The sequence below is a fragment of the Glycine soja genome, chromosome 5, assembly GCF_004193775.1.
Source record: "Glycine soja cultivar W05 chromosome 5, ASM419377v2, whole genome shotgun sequence".
Taxonomy (NCBI): Eukaryota; Viridiplantae; Streptophyta; class Magnoliopsida; order Fabales; family Fabaceae; genus Glycine; species Glycine soja.
The window spans coordinates 2,495,936-2,507,500 of record NC_041006.1 but is presented as its reverse complement, the minus strand read 5'-3'; the positions used below and the strand labels follow the sequence as shown (position 1 = coordinate 2,507,500).

The window sequence follows — 11,565 nt, the reverse complement described above, 5'->3', positions numbered from 1 at the left end:
AAAATACTGTATTAGTTAAAAATTTAAATGCATTTCCTGATTTAAATATGTATAAAATGTTATAAAAAATTAAAATTTATTCTAAAAAATAATTATTAACCAAGAAATAAAATTTTTTAAGATGCATCATATCAAAATACCAGCTGGTTCGATTCTTCTCCGAGTACAAAATTATCTCGTGTTAATGACAATCACACCTAATAAACCTCATAATGAATGAAATTAATCGTTAATCCAATAAATTATTAAAAATATTATATGATCTCCAATCCAGACAAAAAAAAAAATATTAACACGTGACTATGACAAGGCTATTAATATAAGATGTTAGGGATATACTGTACTTTTTAATATTTTCTTTAGTATTCACTAAAAAAATTGAAAATTATAATTTTATGAATGAAATTTATTAAATAAGTAATTTTTAGTTAATAACAAGTGCAACTGCATAATCTATAAACTATAATCTATAATTTATAATTATTATAATGATAACTACCATTCTCAAAAAATGTGAACAACATATTTAATTATTTTGCTTTGTAAAAAGTAAGGCACGAAATGCGTCATTTGCCTGTAGTAAAGTATAAGTGCAATAGAGGATGTTTTTACTGTACGATATAATATTAGTCTAGTAGTAATCATAAAGAATAAAGGGAGAAGGAAGAGAAAAGAAATCGCACGTTCAAATCTATGCTAATATTTTTAATAAAATCAGCAAAATAACATTTGTCAATAAAAATAAAATAAAATCTTAGCATTCGTTTGATTCTAGTTTCTACAGAAGCATTGCTCGAGTCCCCAGAAACCACCCATTGCATCTCTGTTCAAATTCATCTCCACTTCTCTCTTTTTTTCCTTCAATCCCCTATGAATTCTCTATGTTTGGAGTGAAGATCCGGAGGTATTTTTGAATTGATGGATAGGTAATGGAAAAGATACTGAAATTAAACTACCAACGCAAAAAAGATTGTCGCAAATTAAAAGAAAAAAAATTGCTCCGGGATTTGAATTTGCATTATGCGACTGTTCTTCGTCAATGCAAGTAAAATGACTATCTTTAATTGTCCGAGATGCATGAAACAGAATAACCCCTTTTTTAAAAATTCGGGTACAAGCTTTCCTTTTTAGCGTCTCCTACATAAGCATAAAGACACAATAAAGAAAACCACTGGATCACCTGGTGATCCTAGTTCAGATGCTATAGTATGTCCTCATTGCAAACTTGGACAACAAAAATTGCATATTCTATAAGGTCTTATCCTCTTATTTATTCATTTATGTTATTTGCTTAACAGAATAAAACACATCATTTTTAATAGAATTATTTGTCCTACTTTTTTCATGCAACATATTTATATTTTAAAATACTTGGAGATATATAGGGGTTTTATTTTATTATTTCATCTAGACCCTAGGGCCCATAACATGTAAGGACCGACAAGCCTTACACTAGACAGCAACTTCAAATTGAGATTGTGCAAAAGGAGCACTAAGCCAATTCTTTAAATTATTTAGATATGAATAACGTATTCTACTCTGTTTGGCATCTATATAATTTTCTTCCTTTTATCATGTCAGCACCTCAACCAATGATGAGCATACCAACTATATTTTAGTAGTTAAAAAGCCTTATCAAAAATAATTTTTCATAAATTTATTATAAAATCTAAAAATGTCATGGAGGGGTTAGGGACTTATGGCATTCCTACATGCTAATATACTTCCTCCCCGATTACATTTCTAATCTCATTGTTCCCATCATAAATAGGACAACCCAACCCCCACAATCGACATTCCTAATCTCATTGGTCCTATCATAAATAGGACTTTTTTCAAGTAGAAGGAGGAACTTCCCAATTCTTTGGCACAGGCCCAAAATCATAGATTATTTCTCTGTGGCAAGACCATACAAGTTTTATAGCCTCTGGTGTTCCAATTCCTGCACCTCTAGCATCACCAGCGGGTCCAAACCTGCAATGAAATTATTATTTTCAACAAATTAAAGAATCATTTCTTAGTTATGTACAGGTAAAACAAGTTTAAAAAAATATCAATTTACCAGTGATTCTGTGGAGCTCCGGTTGTCCTTGCTCTTAAACCAGCATAAGCAGTACCATTTACTGATTGGCCAATGACTTCCTGCAAATAAGGTTTTAATCACAATGATCAAATCAGAAGATAGCACACTTATTATGTGCTCAGCAGACAAGTAGCATGTTGAATATAAGTGTCAGCCATCTCAATTTTGGAGTTGAACTCTAATTACCACAAAAAATCTTGCAGGCGATTGATATCATATCATATTATGTAGAATAAACTTTTAGACGTGCAGTATAAATAGAGTCCAATCCCCTAAATAGCCATAATTTTGTTTCATGCATGAAATATGAAACATAAGGAATTAATGATCTTTATGACCAAAATGGACAATGAGAAAAGTTGATAGGAGTCATATTAAATTGAGACTTGCTTAAAAATTGATAAATCGTTCATGTCATAAATTTAAGTTATAAAAGTCTTGCCTGTAAAAACAAAGGATCATTGGAAACTACAGCAGCTGTTAAATGGTTATGCATTCTTTCCAAAGCATCCAATACAACTGATAGTTGACTGCTTTTGTAATCCGTAACAATCTGCAAATATATATATATAGAAATTATTTATCTCACAACAGAGCAACCAGATATTATTCTTTTAGAAAATCCATCTGAAAACTTTATTTTCATGTTCCAAGTCTCGCTTTTCATACCTGAAATGGTCCAAATATTTCTCTTGTCACAAGCTCAAAATTCTTAGCCTTCATAATTTCCTCAAGAGGAACATAGACAGCTGTTGGTTTCATAGCACCATAAATAGGTGGAATTGAATGATCCTCTAAAGGTTGACCCCCAAATAGCAACTTTGATCCTGGTATCTCAAGCAACTTATTGATGTGTTCAAGCATTGAATCAGTCGTAACCTGCAACATATAAGATGAAAAATCATGAATTTCAAATAAACTAAGCTTGGCATTGCATAGAATAAAGCAAATGATTATTCCAGCAAAGATGCACCAGCAAATTAATTACTAATTAAATAATTAAACATAACATCCTGTCTGGATGCATCAAGAAACAGTTTACCAAATTATTCATTTTTAGATATATAAGGTTCAATGTCTACCAAATCAAATCGAAAGTATCGGCTAAGGCATAAACATTAAATTTAATCATCATCCCAACAGTATCATTAATTAAATATTATAAAATGAATAAACACAAATCAGTGTCCAAACTTCTTAGTCTGTCAATAATGTACTGAAGATTGCTCTAAATGGCTGAGGACAAATCAATTGCATAGCTGCATCGTTTGATATTTAAAGCCTTACCCTCCCTTCTTTAACCATCACACAAAAGCATGGATAACTTGTCCATATTGTAAATGTAATGAAAAGGGGATTTTGGAATATGGGGTGATAATTGAAATTTGAAACTATTACATTTTGCATATAACTTGCAACTTGCAAGAATGAATCCGTTCAATAATTAAATTTATAAAATATTACAAAGCTGGTTGAACTTTTGTTATCTTCAAGAGAAGATTTGCCACAAACTTCAAGCAGGCCACCAAAGCAATTTTAAATGTTAAATCCGACCAATTACTAAAAGGGGGAAACAACAGACATGTAATACTTACTGTGAGAACTGGGCCGACTGTCAAGTCTGCCAATTTTCTTCTGTCAGCAAGATCTTTCAACTTAGATAGCAAGGAAGTTTTAGACCAGTTCTGAACAAGGGAAATCCAAACCATGAAGTTAGTAAAGACACGATACATAAACTCGTAACATGCATATTAAAAATAAAAACCCAATGTACTTATGTACATCTTCCCCGTAGTTCTTGGGGACATTTAATCATGAACAAAGTTCTCATAATAACCAATGTAACAGACCTCATGCATAAATAACAATGACTGTGCCGAGCATTTCTGACCACTGCATGCATATGCATCCTGATCACAGACCCAGGCTATGTAATCTTCCTGAAACCAAGATACCATAGAGAAACTATTATAGAACTGAAAATTGAATTAGTGCCTTTATGGTATCCACAAAAGATTGTAAGAAACCTGAAGGACATCAGGGCCCAGTATTTTCCAGTCAAATCCAGCATCTTCCAATTTAACGCGGCCCTTCAAATCAACAGCCAACTTCTCTGCCACTCTTGAACTACCAGTAAAAAGCGTCATCCGTGGATTTGCCTGCAAATTCAATACTACTTCATAATCCAATATCATATTATAAAAGGAACATGTAATCATATACAAATATTGATATATGATTACCACAAAATAACGGAGTCAAAAGCCAATAAGATCCAACAAAATTACAAGAAAAGGTCAATATGAGTTAACATTGAGGTCAATGAGTTAACATTGAGGTCAGCAAGAAATAGAATCATAAAAGTAATTTGGCAATCTATCAGGAATAATATTATGCTCTGTAGAATCAATGCATTGGATGAAAAAAAGAAGGTACCAAACAACCAACCTCCAGTAACAGTTTGTTCATTGTCTTCCCGTCAGAATTTATGAAGTCTACATCTTCTAGAGGTAAACCACAGTTATGAAGCAGGCGCAACATTTGGTCCATAACAATGCTCACCTACAACAATTTGAGTCGATGGTTCAGCATTGTAACTGTAGAAAGATTTGAATTTAAAAACAAATAAAATTCACATGTCCAAAATCCAATAGATGAAGAGTAAAATAAGAAGAGCAATAGATATGAATCATACAATGGTTTCTTTAACTAGATGAAGGTATCAACCAAGTAAAAAAATATTGCTAAAATACCCCTCCCCTGCCCCCCCCCTCCCCCCAAAAGCACACTCATAAACACACGGGGAAAAACATCAGATAACAATATTTTTCACCACAACTGATTGTGATCAATATTTCATGCAGCCTAGAAGCTAGCCCTGTATCAATTTTGTATTCGATGTAATGTCATAAAGTATGCCAAAATCAGAGCCAAAAGAACTCACCTTGCTATCAACTTTAAGGACTGGCTTGTTGCCCATATAGAGTGCACCCATCAATTGAAGGACAGGAATCTCCAAGGGAAAATTAAAAGGAGTAATAATTGCCACCTACAGAACATACTTTCAGCTTTAAAATTACGACAGGAGGGGAAGGTGAATGTTTATGGTGTGTGAAAAAATCTATGCATTCACTTACTAAACCAGACACTCATGAAAAAACTGCAAAACATCTCCAGTTCTCCACATGGCATCACTAATCAAAAAACAAAATTCAATTCAAAATCAGAAAACATCTAATTCTTTGTGAACTCTTTTCATGAGTAGAAGTGACATCTGTAGGACATAAACCTTTCTGTAAATAACAAAAAACTTTTTTTTTATCAAAGATACCATTTACCTTACAAATGACTTGAGTTTTCTTGCAAGAAAGAATACCTAAGTCCAGGGTTTTGCCTTATTATCATATGTAACTAATTGAAACCTCAGGCAATATTCCTTTTTTCTTTTCTTTTCTTTTCTGTTTTGGGATAAAAGGTGATCTTTATTTTACTATAGAACCAAAGGGCAATGAGCCGCTCCAATCAAGGTCATCAATGTACATTGGCTTGATGTATAGAACTATAGATGCATCTGAATTAGCATAATTACCACAATCCACCTTCTTAATAATAAATCTCATAGTCACAATTATTACATACTACTAAGTTTTATTTTGGAAAACTTGCTTTTATTTTTCATTTCTTCCACCTCTTAGAGTACACTTAACCCATTACTTCCATAAACTTACTGGCTTGACCACAAGGTAATTGATAATTTAGGCACAAATAAACAAACACTGTTGGTGAGAGAATGCCATAGACTCATTTTTTTACCTTTAGAACATAGTATACCAATTAAAAACATAACAAAGCTAAACAAAACAAAATCCTTACAGGACCATATGGCCAACGAAAACCATGGCTTTGTTGTCCAAGATGATTTCCAGGTACACCAAAAGACCTTGCCAGGAAACGAACCTGTCAATATTTTGTTAAATACAACAAAGAAGAAATCACTAAAGGAATTATATGAGCTTTGTAACATCATAGGGAAACCATATATTATAAATAAATAATGTTAGTTTTGTGTGGGTGTTTCCATGTGTACATGTATCGGTGTTAAATTCTGCCACTAACAAAGAATCTAGGTATCAATGATAGAAACGAAATTGATCAATATCTACAAGTCAATGTGAAATTTTGATTCTTCTATCATTCCTTACAGCGAATGGCATATTTTTACTTGGAATTTCATTTATTTAGCACTAACATGTCTTATTTTGATATACCTGATCTCCACAAAAATTCTCTAGAAATTTTTGTGTCACATAGACTTCCCCAAAAGCCTGCTGGTAACTCTTTGGAGAAACTCTTTGTATTAACCTCGTAAAGAAATCTGAAACCTGAGGGTCATGCAGTATAAATTATTTAATGTTTCCAATTAAAGAAGAAAAAGTTGATCTTGAATACAACAGGTAACAATACATAATAAAGTAATAGTAAAAAACTAATAATAAAATTAAAAAATCTTTCCTTAGTTTGAAATACCTTAGGAAGTGATAACATGTGAGCTGCCTTAGCAGATATCTCTCCAAACATGAGATATCTGCAAAAGATTTATAGCAAAAAACAGATTAAATTTCATATAGATAGCCAAAATAAGAACATAAGAATTGATATCATGCTCTAAAGCATAAAATACTTGTAACTAAAATGCCTAAGTCAGCTGCTTTCTTCAAGAGAAAATAACCGCTGGGTGACATTAGGAAGTTTATTTACTCTAACTCTTATCATAGCCAGCTTTAGAATACCAGAGCCCCATATATTTTAGTTACTCCTCCTATCAGAACTTTGAAACCATCGAGGTTGGAAGTTTATGCTACAATCCAAACTTTGCTTTGTCAGGAACTATTGAAACACACCCGAAAAGGATAAGCACTTCCGTTCCATTCACACCTAGCAAACTAATCATCTGAAAATCACCTAATGTTCTGTTTCAAAAGAAAAATGAAAAACTAAACTGTCGTGTCATTTGCTATCCAGAAAACTGCTGTATTATTTACAAAAATAAGGCTGAAACCTCTAGGGTTAATCTAGATAATCCACCTATGCTTACATCCGCAGCAAAATCCCATTTGGGCAACAGTCTCCTATAATGGACAACATAAGGCATAAATGTTTATGTTGAGGATGAGGTTCCTATCATTTTTTTTTTCGTTCTTTGACGTTTATGACAAACATTAATCCAACAAAGAAAAAAGATTATTATATGCTTCTATTTCTATAAAGAAAATGAATAGATACAAAGGATAATCTGGTCATACCTCTCTGGTGCCTTAAAAGGATTGTGTACACCATGTTTGGGACAGCTGGACAAGCTTTCCACAAAGGGCTGATAAGTCAAACAAAAGGAAAAAATTAGTAAAGATCTCTGTCTCAAACCATCTGTTGAATTCCAATCAAGTACCAACTCATATATAGCCTTCGAATTGAAATTTATTTCTTTTCATTTTTTACAAAATGATGAGAACTCTGTCTCACAGGCAGAGGTTGAAGCTTCAAACTTGAATCTCCTATTCAAAAAATAGGTGCGGTGGGTGGTTACTAATAAGTAATAACATAATAACTCAGTTACTTTATATTTCATAGTATGAAGGGTGAGGAACTAATAAAAGAATACAGCCTTGAGCACATCATGCTGAATTGTCCCTAAGCAGCAGTTCTTTATGCGTGCAACAAAAGAAACATATTTCAAAATAAAATATTAAGCGAACAAGACAAATAATTCATTACAGGGATGCACCTGAATGCCTGTTTCATCAACTTCAGCAACTTTAATAAATGAATCTCCATTTAAAGGATCCACAACTGTATTCCAATTTGAAGATCCTGCCCATTTACCTTGCACTGAAAGTGAAGACAATACATTCAGAGTGATAGCCATCAAAGCAGAGCACAATAAGTTAAATTAAAAATGAATTTATCAATAATGTGGTTCAGAAATTTACAATATCAATCAGTACCATTCAGATTCTGATGTATAGAAGGAAACAAAATTGTGGGAAATATGTTCAGGAATCCTTTCTTTTTCATCAAATTTCAATTTCATTGATGAACATAATATTTAACGAACTGCTTTTGTATTTGATAAATACTTGAAAAGCAGGTTTCACCCCTAGCAGACAGAATCATGTAAAATAGAGATGGAAAAATATTTAAGTACATTTTATGATGGAAACCCTTCTCAATCTTCAATCACCAAATTTATCCAAAGTATTATGAAATTCATAAGAGTACTGATGCCCCTCTGCAAAGAACACAAACATCAAAGGTTTTGGGCCATACCCAGGTTCAAAACTTCAGCAGGCCTAGAGTCCGATATCTCTTCTGCTTGTACAGTTGCAAATGGTAATGAATGAGCAAACCTACATATCGTAAAAATGAATTCAGCACTCAAAACACGCAATAAACACATGTATCACAAATTATAGTAATGAAATCAAGTAATAATAAACTATTTTAGAAATATGTACAATAAATATGATCAAATAAAAAAGAATTACTAAAGCTAATACTTTTAATCTTTGAATTTATTTTATAAAAAAGGTGACTTGGAGGAAATTACGAAATGACTTTTCTTTTTTGGTATCAACCCTCCGGTTCATAAAAAAAAAAAAAAGGATCCTGATTAATCAGGAAGTAAACTCTGATGAAGAATTATTTCTGTGTCAAAGAAATTTAAAAATGACTTTTCTAGCATCCCCGTGAGTTATTTAAAAGAAGAAATAAAAAATAATACAGTGCTACAGCGGCTCGACTTAAATTCCGAAATATGATCTAACCCGGTCAATTTGCGTAAATGTAGTAAGACCAACAATAGCAAACCAATTGGGCCTTCAAAACGACAGCGAATTGTAGCCAATAAAGTATTATTATGATGCAAGTAAATCAGTGAAGATACATTCTAGTTTAGAGTTTTAGCCTTGCTAATTTCTAAACAGTACTCAGCTCAGGTAATCATTAGCTAAATTGCTTATTCCCAAGTCCTTAGTTACTAAAATCATTTTTTTTTATAGAACTAACATCTTAAAATGTTTCTGTAACAAAAAGTAGTCTCGGAAATATCGGTGTTTGTAAGCAGAACACGGAACTAATCATAAACATTCAAAATCATTTTTTCTATTGTTTGATGTAAGAAACCTAAATACATATAAAATATACTTTTTCTATTATATTTTTTTATTGGAGAACCCCAAGTTGATCGTCGAACGAATCAAAGTTCCAATGAGCATAATTTCAACTCAGATAACTGGCGGCTATTTCAACTAAATCACAGAACAAGCTGGGTATCGAATTGATTAACGATTAAAGTCTGGAACGACTGAAGTCTGAATTACAGGGTAGAAGATGGCTTTCCTATTTTTCCAATAAAAGAATACCTTTTAACTTTTCAATTTCTATTTTCTTCTAAATAAATATTTTTTTCAGTTGTATTTCTACTATTTGTTTGTTCATTTGTTGGGGGAGCATAATATAATATTAGGGGTATTCACACATCAGTTTAGATCAATTTTGATCAAATTTAATACCTAACTCAATCAAATTTGATTGGTTTGATTTCATTCGGTTTTCACATTTTTTTAACTCAATTCATTTATAAATGGTTCGATTCGGGCCAACGAATTATCCATTTAAATTTAATTTTTTTATTTTCTTATAACTATTATTTTATATCATGATTTATCCACATATCTAATATAATTAACATAATATTATCAAATGTCAAAAAGTAATAAAATTGATTCATTTATTATCATCAACATAGTATTCTAAAATAAACTAATATAAATTAAAATAAATTGTTCTTTAACGAGAGATTTATTATAATAGTATCACAATTATTTTCTACAAACTAATTTCTTAAAATAAGTTAGTTTTCCTGCAACTAGATTTACAACAACTAGATTTATTGAAATAAATGAATAAAATATGATTCATTAATGATATAAACATAACAACAAAAATAAATATAAAAAAGGAGAAATAAATAACAATATACCTGAAAATAATACCTTACGAGGTTTCAATACTGGTCCAAACACTCATAGTTCCAACACTTGTAGTCCTAATATTAGCTTAGTCGATTTTGAATTATCATCCAAAACGAGATTGTACGATTACTGAATTAAAAGTCATAATTGAAATTACGACTTTTATTTTTTTAACTGTAATCATAAAAAAAAATTGACTTCCATTATTTTTATTTTATTTTACGACTTTAAGACATTTTTTTTATAAATTTAAAGTTGTTTGTTGTTTAGAAATCGTAAATTCATTTACAAATTCTATTTTCTTTTTTCATATATATTTTTTAAAAAAAATTGTTAACAATTTTTAAATTTAACTATTTAATAAATAAATTCTTTTTATTTTTAAAATTTTATTTAATGTTTTATATGTTTTTTATATGGTTTTATTTAATATCTTTTATATTTTTGAATATTTTTCTTTTAATATATTTTCTATATTTTTTTAAATTATTTTATTTAAAAAAATTTATGTTATTTTATTTAATACATTTTTTATATTTATTTTTTCATATTATTTATATTTTTATATTATTTTATTTAATATATTTTCTTAAATCACAAAAGGATTCTTTGATTTTTATTATGTAAGGTGTAACATTTTTGGTTTGCAGCCATAATTGATTAACATGAAATGTTTGCAATATTTTTATTGTGATGTCCAATTGGTTCAGAGCTAGATAACTGGAGGGAGCACAATGACAGACATTTTGATTGTGGTGTCCAACAGGTTCGATGGTGGCTATAGCGAGTTGTAGACGTGTAGGGAAAAGGAAAAGCTTGAAGGAAAGAAAATTATTTGATAGGAACAATTTCTCATAAGACTTTACACCTTAGCTAAATCTAAAGATTATAAATTGTGCTACATGATAAATCATTTATAAAAGTGGTCCAGCCTGAACAATATTTGAGCACACGATGTGTCAAACCAAGCCAGACAAGTATGCACATCATAAGATAGTGAATTTTTTTATCATGCTGCTTTCGAAGTAGCCTAAATCATACATAAATTGACTCATTAAAACTTTAACTTTAACCAAAATGCATTTTATTAATTTAAGTAAAATTTTGTTTTCCAAAATAATCAATCAAATTCAAACTTGGGAAGTTTTTATTTGGTGAATAATGCTAAATTATAATTAAAAATATTGATATTGTATATACTTTCTTTTTTTGCTGTAATCACTTTCACATGTGATTCTTTTTATTTTTTTTACAAACACATGTGATATCAATTACTGTGATTATATTTTTTTAGATGCTACCAATATAAATGTAAATTTGTGATAATTAGCAAAATACTAAAATATGCTGTTTCAACTCTTTTTTTGCGGAGAGTCAAGAAGCTGTTTCGACTTTGAGAACCAAACTTCTTTAAGGAGGATGAGAACAAAACTTGGGATAAATTAGGAAGGG

General features: G+C 30.7%; 1 protein-coding gene across 1 annotated transcript; it reads right to left on the bottom strand.

The window, feature by feature from the left end:
* Positions 1–1,632: 1,632 nt before the first annotated feature.
* LOC114413789 (probable aldehyde dehydrogenase) lies at positions 1,633–8,537 on the bottom strand. The gene is made up of 15 exons (XM_028378324.1): positions 8,408–8,537; positions 7,866–7,969; positions 7,387–7,454; positions 6,611–6,668; positions 6,352–6,465; positions 5,957–6,040; positions 5,028–5,132; positions 4,532–4,645; positions 4,111–4,242; positions 3,934–4,023; positions 3,679–3,768; positions 2,753–2,962; positions 2,526–2,636; positions 2,063–2,142; positions 1,633–1,974 (listed from the first exon to the last, which is right to left on the bottom strand). The coding sequence occupies exons 1-15, from the start codon at positions 8,535–8,537 to the stop codon at positions 1,836–1,838; spliced, it is 1,629 nt and encodes a 542-aa protein (XP_028234125.1). The 3' UTR covers positions 1,633–1,835.
* Positions 8,538–11,565: the final 3,028 nt, after the last annotated feature.

What these genes read in the sequence shown, in the direction of transcription:
- LOC114413789 (XM_028378324.1), bottom strand. Translation starts at nt 8,537, where the DNA reads ATGTGTTTATTGCGTGTTTTGAGTGCTGAATTCATTTTTACGATATGT. An exon ending in TCCTTAAAGTTGATAGCAAG is followed by an intron (nt 4,646 to 5,027) that starts GTGAGTTCTTTT and finishes AAATTGTTGTAG; the next exon opens with GTGAGCATTGTTATGGACCA. An exon ending in TGAACAAACTGTTACTGGAG is followed by an intron (nt 4,243 to 4,531) that starts GTTGGTTGTTTG and finishes TTGAATTTGCAG; the next exon opens with GCAAATCCACGGATGACGCT.